The following is a 17,083-nucleotide window of genomic DNA, read 5'->3' as shown; positions in this document are numbered from 1 at the left end:
GGACACTAAAAAGCCCCGAAATCATCTCGAGATAACCTAAAGATAACTTCCTTGCCCCAAGAGGGGGAGGGGGGAGCCCCGGACCTACCGCACCGGCTGCCTAGCATCAGTTCGTAAGCTAATGTCAACCGGAATAGACTCTTCTCTGGCCTCAGTTTCCTAGGTGGTGTTTGCTTTGTGTGGCGTTCACTGCCGTTTGTTGTGTTGTGCGGTGGCCAGGAGTGCCTCATCAGTGCCGGGGCTGTATGCGCTTAGGGGCTTCCTTCCCTAAGCACCCTGTGAGTACTGCCCTTGCGTAACAGGGTTATCTTCCCTGGGGCGTTCGGGAACCATTCCCGTAGAGGTTCTTGTTGCTCGGCATTTGCCTCGCCCTTGGGGCCAGCTGGGGCTTGGGGCCCTTGTTTGGCCCTGGGTAGGGATTGGTATTGTGCTGGTTAGGGCGTCAAGGTGTTGCGCAGCCTGCCACCTAAGCGGCGGCCGGTTTCTGTTGCCTCTGGAGACGGTGTACTTTTGCGGGGTTTTTCTTTTGTTTTTCATTTTCTTGCCTGGTGGGGGTCTGCCTAAGGTGGTTATAGTTCCACTGGTAGTGTTTGGCGGCCCTCTGCTAGGCCCCCGTGCTTGTACACGTCTCAGGGGTTTTCAGTGCTATAATCTACCCTCTTGTTATGTTTGGGTTTCTTAACCGGTTAGCAACACCTTGCCCGGGCTTCCCGTAGTTGTTACCCCTACAGGCCCTGGAAATCCCTGTCGCGGCTCGGTGGACCATTGAATGTGTCTTCCGGGTCCCAACCCGTCTTGTACGGGATCGTTGGTTGCTGTTCCCTTGTCTCCGGGTGACAGTCGCCATTTTTACCTCCGTCATGCTGCCTGTTGGGTCACTGACACCTTGACCCGGAGTCTTGCGAGTGATTCTCTGCTTGTTCTCCAGTACTCTCCTGATGTTATTACTGTTCAGAGTACAGGCGGCATCCGTGTTGCAAGCTAGGTTAGGTTGCTGCAACATGCTAGGTTGGTTTCCCACTCGAATGCCCCGTGGCCGCCCCGTTTGGTTAGGTGCTGCTCGCCCCTTTCTCTCCATGTTCCCGGCTCCGGACCGTCTGCGGGTTTCGGGGTCGGGGCGGGGTTCAGTTGCGGCAGAGACTCGGGCGGTTTTCGGGGGATGCCCCGTTCGGGTTGGGGACGGAGGTTTGAGCCTGTGCCTCCTGCCAAGGCTTCTGGGTCTTACCAGCGGCCCTTTCTTGTTGTCTTTCCCATGGGCTCTTGCTTTTCTTTAAGGGCGGAGGGCTTGGAGGACGGCTCTGCCCCGGGGCCTCTGTTGTTGGTTCCCGGGGCTGTGGGGGTTGCCTGCTAGCAGTTCTGGGGCGGTTTTGCCCCTTCAGGGGTTTTTCTACTGTTGGGCGTCGTTTTTCGCCCTTCCAGTCTGCTAGCTTCCCACATTTGCTGGCGTGTTTTTGTGTATTAAGCGTCAGTCACAGCCCCTGCTGCCGGCCATTTTCGTCTGCCGGTTTCCCGGCGTGGCCACCAGGGCGGCGTTGCGGTTTGTTTACATGCGTCTGGGTGTGCGAGCGAGCGTCTCTGGTGAGTTTTCAAAAAATTTGCAGGGTTTTTGTTCTCCTGTTGTCGTTTCTTTGTTTTTCTGGTGTTTTCTTGCCGTTGCCTGTTCCTCTGGGAACGTTTGGGTGTTGATTTTGGGTCTGAGCCTCTGGGTTTAGGCTCAGTGCCCCTGGCTGGTATGCTTGCTCCCACACCTTGCCCCTCGGTTTTCGGTCTGTTGGGACCGTTTTCCCAGGGCGTTCTGCTGGGGTCTGTGCTTTGCCTTTTAGTGGTGTTCTCCGCCGGCAAATGTGGTGGTTTGGGCTCCCCCTGGTTCGATTCTGGGTTCCTTTGGGTTCCTTGGTTTCGTTCTGGAGGTTTCTTCCTCTTGGGCCCCCTTTTGTGGGTTCAGGGGACTTTGTTTCCTCGTGTGACCCGGTTCTGTCTTTTGGGGTTCCGGGGTCTTCCTGGCTTGCAGACTGAGCTTTTTGGGTCTTGGCACATGTTGTGGTTGTGCTGGGACTTTGTAGTTTTGCTGTCGAGGTGGGCCTTTTGATGCAGTTTTGTGCCTTCTTTGCCTGGCCGGCGTAGTGCTCTTTGCCACTAGTCGGCGGCTTGTGCTTTTACAATATATGTCCTCACCTAGTTGTGCTTGTGGGGGTTGAGCTCTGGCTCCTTGGTCCTGCCTCTCAACCGTCCGTCAACAGGTGTATCGGTTCCTGTGCCTCTTGGGCTCTGTCATGTCTACATGTGACATTGTATGGGGGTCAGCCTCGTTACTTGTGTGAGGAGTCGCCACATTACTTCTTAGTGCTTTCCCGTTCCCATTCTGACACTCAAAAAAAAAAAAAAAACTAATTCTATCTGTGGCTCTTTTGGGTACTCAGTTTCCACCTGTGTCCCCTAGTGCGTGTGCCCCTTGTGTTACATAGCCTGTCCTCCTCAACCCTGTCGATTCCCTTGGGTATCTTGTATGTGGTGATCAGGTCTCCCCTCACTTCCTCTTCCAGCGAAGTGTGGTTTCATTCCCGTAGTCTCTCCTCATGACTTCGGTAGTGTACTTTTTCTTTCTGAAGGGGTTCTGTTCCCTTCTCTGTTGACTGGGCGCTGGGGGAGCAGCTTGCTCTGTTGCCTCTCGCTTGGTCCCGCTGTTGGTGGGCGCTTTGGGTTGTCTTCCGGCCTCTGCTGGCGTCGGAGGACGGCTTCTTCCCCTTGGGGGGGGTTCAGAGCTGGCGGGGTGGGCTTCTTCCCTGCGCTTCGTCATTTCCTCTTCGTGGGTGCGTGGGGCGTGGTCGTTCCGCCCCATCCTTCTGGGCTTCCCGTCTGCTCTTTGCAGTCATGAGCTTTTCCCGTCTGCTCTTTGCAGTCATGAGCTTTTCCAGTCAGCAGTTCTTCTGGACTACTTCCGTCTGCGCCCTGGATCCTCTGCCCTGCTCGGAGGACTGTTGTCTCCTGTTTGGATTCTGTTAGGGCCGGGTGCATGGATGGTGGACCTGGACCTCCAGGTCACTTCTTGGCACGTTCCTCTCCAGTTTTTCTGGGGCTAGCACGGTTGGTAATTACCTATGTGTACTTACCTAAGTGTAGTTACAGGATGAGAGCTACTCTCGTGGTGTCCCGTCTTCCCAGCACTCTTTGTCATATAATGCTTTGATTATAATTGTCATATTGTCCTATAATGATTGTCATATGTCATAATATGTCTTAATATGATTGTCATACAATGCTTTGGTGGTGGGGCTTCAGGTTTGCTGTTTTTATTGCATTCCCTATTTTGTGAAGGGCACTTTGTATACTCTTTGCATCTTTACCGGATCTTAGTGCCTTGTCTGCGTCTGAGATTCGGTGTCTGGCCTACCTCGACGACTGGCTGGAGTGGGCTCCCAGTCAGTCCGCTTGTCTGCTCGCCAGGGGATGGTTCTTTCCAGATCGCTGGGTTTGGTTTCCTGGTGATCTGGAGGTTTTACCTTCTGTTTCCGTCCCGGGTTCGGACCTGGGCCTCGTTTCAGGCTCTTGGGCCCCTCATTGTCTTCCCTCCAGAAGTGTTACTGTGGCTGTGGTCCCGCCTTTGGCTGTTCAGGTGGGGGTCCCGGGTTGCTCAGCGGTTGCTTGGGCGGTTGTGCGGGAGTTTGCACTTCGGCGTGCTTGTCTGCCCGCAGAGTCGGGTTTGGCTCCGGCGTCGGTTGGTTCCTACGGAGACTCCACTTCCGCCTCTTGCATTCCTTGGGTTCCTCTGGGGATCTGGTGTTGGTGCTGCGTCACCAGCTTCCTCTTTGGGGTTTTCGGGGTTCCGTGCCTTGGCAGCTCCCCGAGCCTTCGCTCGATGTGTTCACGGACGGGTCGTCTCTCGGCTGGGGCTTTGTGACCAGTGCTCACCAGGTCGGCCGAGGTTGATGGAGTCTGTCTGTCCGTCGGGCTCACAGCCCGGTTCAGGTGTTCATGGCTGTCTGGTTTGCGCTTCGGAGGGTTTGGGTCACTAGGTACTCTACCATTCAGCTCTGGACTGTTCTCTGGTGGTTCTTGCCGGAACCACAGGGGGTTTGGTTAACCGTGTGGTTCGTGTCCGGGGTGTGTCCTGCGTCCTGGTGGACAGCTGTCTCGGTTCATTCCTCTTCGTGGGTTGGCCAGTCGTCGCCGATTCGTTTTGTTGGCTCTGTTGGGCTTATGGACTCCTGGCCATGGACGTCTTCGGGTCGGCATGGTCTAGGCGTCGCCCGTTTTGTGGCGCCCTTCCCACCTGCGAGGACTTCACGGTGGAGGCTTTCGGCAGGCCTGGTCGAGGTGGGGGGTACCTGTACCTCTTCTCCCGGTCCAGCTGTTGCTTCGGGTTCTGGCTCGGTTGCAGCCCATTCCCACGAGAACAGTCCTTATGGTTCCACGGTGGCCGGCCCGGCCTTCTTTTCAGACGCTGCTTGATAGGTGTCCGTACCCGGGGCGTTTTTCCTGAGGCTTCGCCTCTTTCAGCAGGCCGAATTGGTCCTGTCCGTGACTGGTTCGGCCTTCTCTTTGGCTCTTCGCGTCTGGTATTTTGACGCAGGTATCGCCATCTCTATGGTGTTCAGGTGGCTTTGTTGACGGTGTCCCACCTGCGAGCTTCGTCTTGGAGACTGTATGACGTTTATTACGTTTTCTCGCGTTTTGTTTCCCCTCCGGCCTGCTCATGAGTCGCCTGAGCCATCCTAGTCCTTGTTCAGGGTGCCTTCTTCTCTTCCCCTCAGTTTGTGGTAGCCCCTTCGGTTTCAGTTTCCTCCTCTTTGGTACTGGTGGTAGCTTTATTGGTGTGCAGCCTTTCGCTGTCCTGGCGACGGTCGAGACGGCTGCTTTCCGGAGGGGTTCTTGGGGTATTGGTACTTGTTTGGTTTGGCCGGGGGGTGCGTCCTGTGTTGTCCAGTTGTGCTTTTTGCTGTTGCCGGCGTACCGTGCCTGGGGATGCGCTGTGGTTGATCCGGTTCCTTCGTTCCCTGTTTTCAGGGCTCGTGTCTCCCGGGTCGTCCGCAGTGTTTTCCTTCTTCCTGCGGTCTGTCTTTGCGCCCGTGCTGTTCAGACGTTTGCAGCAATTGCTGCTGTGTTGGTGACGTCTCGGGCTCATTTCGGGCGCAGGGAATTGTGGGTCGCACAGGTTTTTGGCCGCCCATCCATATGTGCGTCTGTTCTTGGGCGTTCTTGTTGCCTTGGGTCGCAGGTTTGCGACCGGTTGTCTTGGCTTTGCGTTGCAGAGTTTGTGGCGGCCGCCTCCCGGGTTAGCCCTTTCTTTTTCTTCTCTTTGGGTATGAAGCTCCAGGGAGCCGTAGGGGCTCCCCACAGAAAACCAGCGTTGAATGTAATGAAACGCCATTTTCTGGGTGAGCCCCGGAGGCTCCCTGGAAACCCTCCCTCCCACCGGTCGGCGGTTTTTTCGCGTTGGTTGAAGCTTAGCTTCCGAACTGGAGCTTGGCAGCCGGCGCGATAGGTCCGGGGCTCCCCCCTCCCCCTCCCGGGGTGGGGAGGGCTGCGCGGACGATCGGCGCGGCAGTAAAGTGTGATGTTTGCTTGTTTGCTTGTTTCCTTGGGATTGTAGGGAGTTTTCTACCTCTGTTCGGTTTTTGTTGTAGTTTCTTACCATGTGGGGTTTGTTTTGTTACGCCTACCTTTCTGGGTGCCTAACCCCGGTCGATGGCAGATAAGAAAAACCCCCAACCATATGGGGTTTTCCAGGGCCATTGCTCCCTGAAACCTCTCTGAAGGGGCCAGGTTCTGGCGCTGGTCCCTGGTAGGTCTGATCTCCTTAGCTAATGTCCCGGTCTAACATAACATACATTAGCCCGATAAGCTCCAGGGAGCCTCCGGGGCTCACCCAGAAAATGGCGTTTCATTACATTCAACGCTGGTTTTTTTTAGCCAAGTGTTTTAACTTTAAACTTGAATAGTGATCACCTTAATACTTCACGGATGATTGGTGTTAAAAATTCTGAAATGTGTGGTGTTATGTATATCATGTATCTTGTTATAAGTATACACTTTGTTTATGATTTTATGTATTGTATGTATATATATTTTTTCTTTTTATGTTTCAGGTATATAGATGATGAATTTTATTTATTTACTGGAAGCAAGAATGTTCATATGCTGATTAAAGAGGCCAAGGACATAGACCAGTATTATGGAGATAGATATGGTGTAGCTAAGGTCAGTCAGTGTCAGTCATGCCATATATTTTCTTATTATAAATTTAAAGTTGTGTGTTCACTCTTGTATTATAATATGAAATATTATAGTGCCTACATATCAGTGATTTCCGGGCAGTGAGATGTAGCTCTTTGTACCCCTCCAAACCTGTTATACCTGGCAAACTTATTGCAACTTTTTGTGTGTCTGTTTTGTCATATCTTTTCTTTTGTTAAAGGAAGTGGCTTCAATAATTTTTCATTTCAATGCACTCCTCTTGTTGATCACTCACACAAGGTATAACTATTTCTCTACATTTCTCTCAATTTCTCAACTTTCTCTCAATTTAAATAAGCTGTTCTTGTCCACAGTATACTCTCTCAGTATCTTGCATGTAGTGATTGTATCACTTCTGTGTCTTGTCTCTGAGGTTGTTAGGTTTAGTTTCCTTAATATATCCTTATTACTCAGCCCTCGATTCAGATACAATACTAGTTGCAAACCTGTATTTTCTCAGGTTTCTTTTTGTGCTTCTTGAAATGCCTTTCCTATGCCAATGCTACATGCTACAGTAATGGACAGTGTATGTGGACTTTAATGCCTCCTTGTTTAGATTTGTGAATGCTGTTCATATATTTGTCCATTCTTTTTATGAGGTTGATGTTAGCCTGTTCAGATGAGTTTCTGGGGTTGTTGTTGATATTGTATAGACTATCTGAGTCTTGTTAACCAAACCACACACTAGAAATTGAAGAGATGATGACTTTGTGTATATGAGTCTTCTTCTCTTATTGTTTCTCAGTGATTCCTTCCCTTATGATGAAGCTTCCTTATAGGTTTTTTATCTCTTGTTCATATCTTCATTACACATGTTTAGGTTGAATTTCAGCAAATATTTATCTATCATTTCCTGAATTTTGGCAGTGTTCTCCTGCAGCACATTATCAATATTCTTCAGTTCTTACTGAAGAATATTATTAATATATAATAACTCTAATTTGCACAGACGCTGTCTTGTTGAATCGGCTCTAATACACAACGTACCCAACATGAACTTGAGTCCTGGCTTTGTTGCTGTTGACTCTTCCCTTGCACAGTATATACTCAAATGCTCTAAGCTTTCTAACAAACGTGACCTAACATAAGCCTACCCCTCCATCTTTCTTTCTCTTTCCTTCTTTCTTTACCTTGTTTTCTCTTACGATCCCCTTCTTATTCCTATTACTATCCCCCTTATTACATCTTACCTTTCGTACCTTTTGCCTTGCTTTTTCTTCCTCTTAAGATTTTCTTCTCACTTCTCTCCTGCCTATTTATTGCCTTTGCCTCCTTCCCTCATTACAATCGACTTGAGAATGGTCCAGGACGGACCGAAGCGTCATGGTCCCTTCGCTTTCTAGTGTGTGGTTTGGTCAACATATTTCAGCCACGTTATTGTGACTCCTCGTCTGCATTAATATATAATATTCTATACAAAAACTAATCTCATTAGTTTTGAACAGAAGAGAGCACTGAGGGGACCTCACTTTTCCCTACTCTCCCACCTGGTATATCTGATCATTGGTTTCCTATGCATTATGTACTCCCTTGCCCACTTCAGAGTCTCTTGTTATCCCTGCTTGTATCTCCAGCTTGTGTATCTGTTGTTTATGAAGAACTGTATTAAAAGCTTTCTGCCAGTCTAGAAATTTGCAGACTGCCTATCCTTTGTTCTCGTGCTTAATTTTGATTTCCCTGTCCTAGCATTCAACCAAGTTAGACATACTGTAATTTTTACCCCTCTGAATCAATGTTGTTATGCTGTAAAATTGACTCTTCCAGTGTTCCTATTTTCTGAGGGAAGCCCCTTCGGCTCCCTGGAGTTATCTGGGCTGATATGAATGTATTGTACCTGCTTGATACCTCCTTGATGGGGTTCTGCGAGTTCTTCTACTCCCCAAGCCCGGCCCGAGGCCAGGCTCGACTTGTGAGAGTTTGGTCCACCAGGCCTGGGATCAGTCAAATCGAAAGGAGTTCTTAGCCCTACCGAGCACCACGAGCCAGAACCTGGCCCTTTCAGAGAGGCACGAAGAGCAATGGCCTATAGAAATCCCCGTGTGGTTGGAAGCATTCTATGTCTGCCATCAACGGAGTCGGGTACCCAGAAAGGTAGGTGCCCCAAAACAAACCCTATCATGTTCAAGTTCAAATATGTTTATTGAGACAAGAAAATATATCTCAAAGGGATAGAGTAGTTTAGACTATTTCTACCCCTCCCCCCCTATCTTGTTAAAAAATTGCTATCGAAAGCCGAACCATTGGACAGAACTCCTCAAGTGAAAAACGAGCATGACGTCACAACCGTCACCGCACCGTCATCTGCACAGCTCCCCCCTCCCTGGGAGGGGAAAGGAGGGGGGGCCCCAGACCACTGCATCGGATAGCCACACCCCCAGTTCAGTGGCTGAGCGAGACCTGGTGGTCGTGCGACTCTGGCTCCAGACTTGTTCCAGTGCTGTACCTTGTGGTGTGGTCCTGTCCTTGGTGGTGTTTGAGGCAGGAATAATTTCACCAGTACTCGGGTTGCATGCACCGGGGGTTCTCTTTCCTAGGTGCCCTGTAAACACTGACCCTGTGGCTCGGGGAATCTCTTCCACAAGTCACTCGGGATCTATCTCCACCGTGGTCTTTAGCTGCTTAGTGAATGCCTGCCCTTGGAGTCAGCTGGGGTGTTTCATGCACTCCTGTTTGCCTCTGGATAGGAGGTAAATTCGTTACTGGTAGGGGCACTAGGTACTGTGCAGCTAGTTTTCACCATATAACAGTGGCTGGCTCTGTTCTGCCTGTGACATTGTACTCATGCAGGGTTTTTCTTTTCTTTTTGTTTTCTGCCTGGTGGAGGGTCTGCCCTTGGTGTAATTGACCCTCATCTAATTGTATTCTTGGTGGTCCTCCACTAGGTCCCCGTGTGTGTGAACACGTCCCGGAGGTTCAGCAATTAGTAGTTTGTTTGATAGTTTGGGGTGCCGGTTAGCAGTATCTTGCCTGGGCTTCCCTTAGCAGTGCATCTAAGGACCCGGGAAAACCACACTGGGGATCTATCGTTTGACGGATGCGTCCCCCGGGTCTCGTCTCCCTTCGTGCAGGTTTGAAGGTTGCTCTGTTTCATTGTCTCAGGGTGACAATCACTGGAAGTGCCTCTGTCATGCTGCCTGTTGGGTTGGTGACACCTTCAACCCGGAGTCCTTCAAGTGGAGTTGCTTGCATGTACTCCAGTTCACCCAATCAACTGATCTTGACATTCGGGTGCAGGCAGCTTCAGTGTTGCATGCGTGTTTTAGGTTGCTGCAGCACTAGGTTGGGTGCTCACCCGGATGCCCTGATGCTGCCCCGTTTTGGTCATAGGAACCCAAACTTGAGGGTGTTAGTCACCTTGACTATAGTTTCGTCCATGCCCCCTAGTCCTTTCCCCTGCTGTTGTTCATCATGTTCCTCCTCCACTGCTTCTGGCTCCTAAGCATCTGAGGGCTTCAGGGTCAGGGCAGTGTTTAGAGGTTTCTGAGACTCTGGCAGTTTCGGGGGTTGCCCCTTCCGAGGTAGCTGCGGAGGTATTCGAGTCGGTTCCTCTTCCCGTAGCTCCGGGGTCTAACCAGTGGGCCCCATCCTCTTCCTGCTATTCTGGCTGCCCAGGCTTTTTCTTGAGGCATGGGCTTTGGAGGACGACTCGGCCCCGGGGTCTAACGTGGAGGCTCCCGGGGTTGGGGAGGAGCTGACTTGGGGGGGGGGGGGGGGCCATGGGCCATGTTGGACCCCGCTTGGGTTTTCTGACCCTCCGAGTGGGGCTTGCTGTTACAAGGAGTGGGGTTTTCTTTTTCCCCCTCTGCGTACAACTTGAATTTGGGTTTGGCTCCTTCCAGGGTATGGTTTTGTGTCCCTGCAGGTCCTTCAGTTCTGTCCTTCCAGAGGTTTTTAGCTTCCCGCAACTCTCCGCCTGAGGTGCGGGCAACCATTGCGGCTTACCTCCTGCACAACCTGGATTATGCTTCTATAATGAATCCATCTTCCTTCAGGTTTGGGGCTTTGTCTCCATACTGGGTTTGTTATGAAGTTCCTGAGTCGTCCTGGCTAGCGAACTGCCCTTTGTTTTTGCTGGATGTGTGGAACACCTTCTGGCATACCCGCACTCTGGAGTGGCATGAGGCATTGACTGTGGTCCAGGTTTACCTGGGGGGGTGACTTTGCACATCTTAATGAGTGCCTTTTTGCTCAGACTCTTCTGCGAGATGTTGAAGAGGTCCAACTTCACGTGCAAGTTCCCTCCTTGTCGGCAGCACTTGTGGCTGAGGACTTGCGCGCACGGGGCTCATTGACTTTGGTCCTGTGCTGCTTTTCCTTCCTTGAGCTATCTTCGGATTGGCTTACTGAGGATGTAGAGGCGCTTGGGGCAGTTCCTGGGTCTAGCACCTTGGCCTCGACTGCTCATACATTGTTTGTCCTTTTGAAGCTGTTTGTGCCGATCCTGTGGGATGCACTGTTGCGATTTTTCACTGCGCGCCTTGAGTGTCAGCAGGTGGTGCTCGCTTCCTCTTTGGAATCCGCTCGGGCCCTGGCTCTTAGATTGTCTTAGCCCTTTTGTCCTTTGGTGTTTGCTGGTTCTGCAGTCGAACAGTATATGCAGGGGACTTGTTCCTCCCGGAGGGGTCGTGCCAGGGCTCGCAGTTCCGCCTTTCGAGGTGGGCCTCAGGTGCCAGTTTCGGAGCTGGTGCAGCCTTCGGTCCCGGCTGCATCTGGTCGGCACGGTGCTCACTCTGTATGCAGGTCGGGTTCTCGTAAGGGGCATCGGCCCTTTCGCGGTTCACCCCATTGACGGGGCGATAGGGTGGAGGCTTGTTCTGTTCCCTTGGTCCCACAATTTGCGGGCTTTTCGGATTGTTTCTCATGGCCTGCGGTGGCGCTGGGTGGCTCCTCCTCCTCCTTCGGGGGGTTCAGGGCAGGCATCTTCTCCTGCGCTCTGTCTTGGAGTGGGTGCGCTTGGGCGTGGTCGAAACGACAAAGTCCTTCAGGTGAGTTCCTGCCTGTTTCCAGTTTCAAAACGGGACTGTGTGGACCTGCGGTTCATTCTGGACTTGTCCCGTCTGTACCCCTGTTTTTTTTTCCCCCCCCCCCCCCTTCCTTTTGGATGACCAATCTGTCCCAGGTCCGGCTTCTTTTGGAGCCGGACACTTGGATGGTATCCCTGGACCTCAAGGACGCGTATTGGTGTGTCCCGGTTCATCCAAAGTTTAGGGACTGGCTCAGTTTTGTGGTGGGGGTGTCTAGTTACCACTTTCGTTGTCTCCCGTTCGGGTTGAACCTGCCACCTCGCGTGTTCCCGATTTTGACTTGGGCATTCCCGATTTTGACTTGGGCGTCCATTGTGGGGTCGCAGAGTGTGGGTTAGACCAGTTGCCATTCTGGTCGGTTTCTACCATGTGGTTCAACCATATGTACGCTCCTTCTCCACATTCATATACACCTGGCGTGTATACACGCCTTCTGTACCCCTCACCTTCCTCCTGTGGTTTGGATGACTTTTTCCTGTTTCTTGGGGTTGGGATTTTTGGTGCTCAGGTGGGGGTTGCTTCTCCCATTAGCACTTGAGTTTGGGCGAGTGTCTTGTTTTCCCTCGCTTCACGTCTGCATGTGGGTCTTGTGCCTTCTGTTGCCGATTGCTTATGTTTTTGTCCCTGGCTTCTGGTACTTGGACTGTCTTTTCTTTGCATTTTTACGTGTTCTTACCTTATCTTACACATTGTTGTGTTTCTTGGTAGGCGCATATTGGCTGCTTTCATGCTTGTGCTAAGTTGTGTTCTGTTCTTGTTCAGTTTTCCTGTTGTGGAACAGGTCCGGTTTTCCAGTGTAGCTCTACGTTCTTCCTCTTCTCTTTTGTCACTACCAGCTTCTGTGTTGCATTGTCTGCTGGTGTCTATTGCTTCCAATCACCCACTCCTGCCCCTACAGTTCCTTTTGTTGGGGCAGGAGGTGTTTGGTTTCTGGCCCTGGCTACGTTTTTTTGTTGTTGTTCCTTCCAGGGTCTTGGGGGGGGGGGGGGGGGGTGCCTCCTGGACAGGGCGTGTCTGCTTGGACGGGTTGGTTCTTTCCCGGCTTGCCGGGTTTTGTCGGGTTCCTGGTTCCCCGGCAGACGTTCCTTTTGGTTCTTTGACAAGCTTGGTTCTGGAGCAGCTTACTCTGTGCCCGCACCCAGGGGTTTTCCCATGGCTCTGCCTCTCTTGCATGGTCGTTCTGCTCCGTGATGGGTCTGGTTCGGTCTTCTCGAGTCTTCTAGTCTGGTCGTTTTGACTCGAATATCTCACTGTCTGTTTGGTGATCAGGTGGATTCTTGAATGTGTCCCACCTGCGTGCTTCGTCTCAGCGGCGGTATGGGGTTTTCTGGCGGTCCTTCCTGTTCTTTTGGTCTCTTTGTAGGTGTGCTGCAATCTTTCTTGTCATGGTCTTGTTCTTTTCTCATGGTGGTTCAGGGGTGTCATCTGGCCGCATACCGTCGCCCTGCCTTGTGCGGCATTGGCGGATCCGCTTCGGATTGAACCGGTTTTGTTGTTCCTTCTGCACTGTTCACGCGTTGTCTCGGGCGTTGTTCGCCACCGACCTGCTTCTGCTCCACTTGTGCCATCCTGCTCTTGGGCAGGGTGCTCTTTTTCTTTCTTCCCCTTGGTTTATTGTGTTCCCATCGGTTCCGGTTTTTGTCAGTGGTTCTTCTTCTTGAGGTTCTGGTGTTTGGTTTGTTCACTTGCGGCCGTATCTTCTTTTCTGGTGGGGTTGTGGCGGCTCTTTCCGGAGGGGTTCCTGGGGTTGTTGCTGTTTGATTGGTTGGCCGGGGTGTTGTGTCCGGTTGTGGCTCTCCGCTGTTCTTTGCGCGCCGCGGCCTCTGTGGCCAGGGCTGCGCTTTGGGTTGATCCGGTTTCCCTTCCTTTTGTCTAGCCTGCCTGCAGCCTCTCCCCGTGCTCTTGACATTCGTAGGCTTGCTGCGCTTGCTGCCGTCTTCGTGGCATGTTTTGGACTAACATTCGGGCACTAGTTTTTGGCGGTCGCGCTGTGTCCTGGCTGCGCGCTCCCTCGTGTATGTTCCTGGGCCTAGTTGGGCCTGTGTTGCCTTGGGTCGGCTGTTGCAACCTGTTCTCTCAACTTCATATTGTGGTGTAAGCGACGACCTCCTCCCGGATGTGTTCCTCTGTTTTCGTCTTTGGTGAAGTAGCTCTGGGAAGCCGTAGGGGCTTCCCCCAGAAAACCAGCATTGAATGTAATGAAAAGTCATTTTCTGGGTGTCCCGGAGACTTCCCCGGCAACCCTCCCTCCCTCTGGTCGGTGGTCTTTTCACGTTTTTGACATCCAGCCTCGGAACTGAGGTGTGGATCGCCGGCGCAAGGGTTTGGGGCTTCCCCTTCCCCCTCCCGGGGACGGGGGGAAGCAAGCTGCGCAGACATGCGACTCGTGTGATGTCATGCTTGTTTGCTCGTTTTTCTTTTGGGGCATTCTGTCCACTTGTTGGTGATTTTCGTTGTTTTAACTAGAATAGGGGTTTTTTGTGGCGCTTACCTTTCTAGGTGCCCGTTCCGGTCGATGGCAGATATGGAATGCTCCAAGTCACATGTGCATTTCTATGGGCCATTGCTCCTCGTGCCTCTGTGAGAGGGGGGGGGGCAGGTTCTGGCTCGTGGTCCCCAGTAGGTCTAGAACTCCACCCACATTGACTGATGTAAAATAGTTAGGGTATCCATATCAGCCTAGATAGCTCCGGGGAGCCTCTGGAACTCACCCAGAAAATGGCGTTTCATTACATTCAACGCTATTTTTTCTGGGGGGAGCCCCTACGGCCGCCCTTTGTGTGATAGGGGGTTCTGTCTCCCTTGTTCGCCTTAGGGTAAGGGGCAGTTTTGCACTGGCAGGGCACAGGGTACTGTGCAGCTTGTCTTCACCAATCATAGCGGCTGGCTCTGTTCCGCCTGGGTACCTGGGTACGCTGTCCTCTTGCAGGGTTTTCTTTTTCTTTTTGTTTGTCTACCTGGTGGGGAGCTCTGCCTTTGATTCTTTCCCCCTTTGTGTCGAGTTCTCTTCCTTCTTATGGTGGTTCCCCCTGCTAGGTCCCCGTGAGTGTAGACGTCCCGGGGGTTCAGCTTTTAGAATGTTGTTTGGTAGCCATGGGCGCAGGTTAGCAGTACCCTGCCTGGGATAACCTGAGCGTGAGTCCTCTTATAGTAAACGCTCGGGATGCTGGGAAACCCCTAGGGGGAGTGTGGGCCCGATAGGTGTGGCCCTGGTGCCCCCCCCCCCCTCGCATTGGGCAAGTTTGAGGGTTGCTCTGTCCCCTTGTCTCGGGATGACTCTCACGGTTTTGCCTCCGTCTGCAGCCTGTGGGGTCGGTGACACCTTCGGCCCGGGGTCCTGCAAGTTTTGTTGCTTGTTTGTGATTCGGTTACCCAGTCTTATACTGACTAATTGGGTGCAGGCTGCACGGGCGTTGCACTTTGGGTTTCAGTGGCAACGCACTAGTTGTTTGCTCCCCGGAAGCCCTGAGGCTGCCCCGTTTTCGTTGGTGGTCTTGTCGGGTCCCCCCCCCCTTCCTCCCTATGTCCGGGTCGTTACCGTGTGTGGGTTCGGGGTCGGGACGGGGCTTCCATGGTTTTGAGACTCGGTTGGTCTCGGGGACTTCCCCTTCCGGGGTAGCGATGGGGGCATTCGAGCCTGTTTCCTCCAGCCATGTTGTAAGAGTCTGCCAGTGGGCTCCCTTCCTTTGTGTTTTTCACGGCTGCCCCAGTTTTCTTCAGGCTGGGGCTTTGGGGGAACAGCTCGGCCCCGGGGCCTGCTGGGTGGGTTCCCGGGGCTAGGATGGGGCTGACGTGGGGGGCCTTAGGCCCCGTTGGTCCCCACCGGGGTCTTTCTACCCCTCTGGGTGGGGCTTGCGGTTTTGTGGAGTGGGGTTTTTCCTTCCCCCCTCTCCACACGAGTATTTGGGCGTCGGCCCCTCCCCGGGCTCGGTTCCTTGTCCAATATGCCCATTGCTTCCGTCCTGTCGGTGGGTGCTTTTCTACGTTCTTCGCCCCTTTTTTTCCGGGACGGGGCTTCTCCATCTTGTCCCCCCTCTTCTTGGGGTTCTGCACAACTTTTGGTCTCAGGTGCGACTGGGTTTTTCTGTGCCTTCGTCCGTTGTTTGATTCTGTGTGTTCTCGAAGGTTCGGGACTGTTTTGCTCCTTCCCGTTTTACTGGTACATCTGTCGTCGTTCGGTGGGACTTCCCTCGGGCCCTTTTTAGGGCTTGTGGGTCCTATTCCGGGCTGCCTCTGGGTTTTTGGCCTTCTCGTTCATTTGTTCCTCTCTTCATGCTGTGTCTCAGCGCTTCTCGTTTTCTTTCCGTTCTGATCCGGCATGCTGGATTGGGCTACTTGTAGCCAGTTGGGCCACTTGTCGCCGGTTTGGGCCACTTGTCGCCGGTTTGGGCCACTTGTCGCCGGTTTGGGCCACTTGTCGCCGGTTTGGGCCACTTGTCGCCGGTTTGGGCCACTTGTCGCCGGTTTGGGCCACTTGTCGCCGGTTTGGGCCACTTGTCGCCGGTTTGGGCCACTTGTCGCCGGTTTGGGCCACTTGTCGCCGGTTTGGGCCACTTGTCGCCGGTTTGGGCCACTTGTCGCCGGTTTGGGCCACTTGTCGCCGGTTTGGGCCACTTGTCGCCGGTTTGGGCCACTTGTCGCCGGTTTGGGCCACTTGTCGCCGGTTTGGGCCACTTGTCGCCGGTTTGGGCCACTTGTCGCCGGTTTGGGCCACTTGTCGCCGGTTTGGGCCACTTGTCGCCGGTTTGGGCCACTTGTCGCCGGTTTGGGCCACTTGTCGCCGGTTTGGGCCACTTGTCGCCGGTTTGGGCCACTTGTCGCCGGTTTGGGCCACTTGTCGCCGGTTTGGGCCACTTGTCGCCGGTTTGGGCCACTTGTCGCCGGTTTGGGCCACTTGTCGCCGGTTTGGGCCACTTGTCGCCGGTTTGGGCCACTTGTCGCCGGTTTGGGCCACTTGTCGCCGGTTTGGGCCACTTGTCGCCGGTTTGGGCCACTTGTCGCCGGTTTGGGCCACTTGTCGCCGGTTTGGGCCACTTGTCGCCGGTTTGGGCCACTTGTCGCCGGTTTGGGCCACTTCTCGCCATGCTGGCCACCGGCAGTAGCCCGCTTGGGTTCCGTTTCGGTTCATTGTTTTCCTTACATGGGCCGGCTATGTTGGTTTGTTTCCATGAGTTGGCCTGTTTCTTCAACGGTTCGCTCGGGATACGACCCATTGAGCTACTTTTCTGCTCTGTTGTTGGACGGAGTAGGATGAACCTGTGTAGCCCTACCTGTTAGGCTACTTTTTAGTGTCTTGCACGTGCGCCATGGGAGTTTGTTTTGGTTCCGGGCGGTGTGCACTCATGCTGGTGTTCTGTGTCCTTTTTTTTTATCTTGGGGGCTTCGCCTCTCGCTCTTGTCATTCTCCAATCTGTGCCCCATTGCTCTTGGAGGTGTTCTGGAATGCCGCTGTGGGGAAGTCACGAGGTTTTTCCCTGTGTTTTTGGGTGGGGGGAGCCTCCTTCGCCGCTCCCCTCCTCCTCTCCGGCATGAGCGCCCTGGCCGCCTCCGGCGGCTATGTTCTCATAGGCTTGCGTCATGGCCCTTTCGCGCCTATGTTCTGCAGGCGAGTTGGTGCGGTCTGGCGTCTTCTTCGTCCTGACACTGTTTTTGTTTTTGGGAGTAGGAATGGGCGTACGTACGTACTTGAGAATGTAGAACAAAATAATAAAAAATAAAAAAAAATACACCGAGGTGCCTGCTGCAGGGCTCTTGGCCCATATGTGGCGGCTTTTGTTCTCACCACCCGATTCCTTCCTCGCATCACAAGTGACTGCAGGAGGCCT

At 53.1% G+C, this 17,083-nt stretch overlaps 1 protein-coding gene across 4 annotated transcripts in view; it reads left to right on the top strand.

The window, feature by feature from the left end:
* LOC123775177 (uncharacterized) overlaps window positions 1–17,083 on the top strand; it is a 73,563-nt gene that overhangs the window by 28,555 nt on the left and 27,925 nt on the right. For all 4 annotated transcript variants that reach the window (XM_045770128.2, XM_069319102.1, XM_045770127.2 and 1 more), the window contains exon 5: window positions 6,087–6,198. In XM_045770128.2, coding sequence (XP_045626084.2) covers window positions 6,087–6,198 — 112 coding nt within the window. The remainder of the gene's footprint in view (window positions 1–6,086; window positions 6,199–17,083) is intronic.

The sequence above is a fragment of the Procambarus clarkii genome, chromosome 92 (genome assembly GCF_040958095.1).
Source record: "Procambarus clarkii isolate CNS0578487 chromosome 92, FALCON_Pclarkii_2.0, whole genome shotgun sequence".
Classification (NCBI taxonomy): Eukaryota; Metazoa; Arthropoda; class Malacostraca; order Decapoda; family Cambaridae; genus Procambarus; species Procambarus clarkii.
The sequence above is the reverse complement of the archived record's forward strand: the minus strand, read 5'-3'. Positions and strand labels throughout refer to the sequence as shown.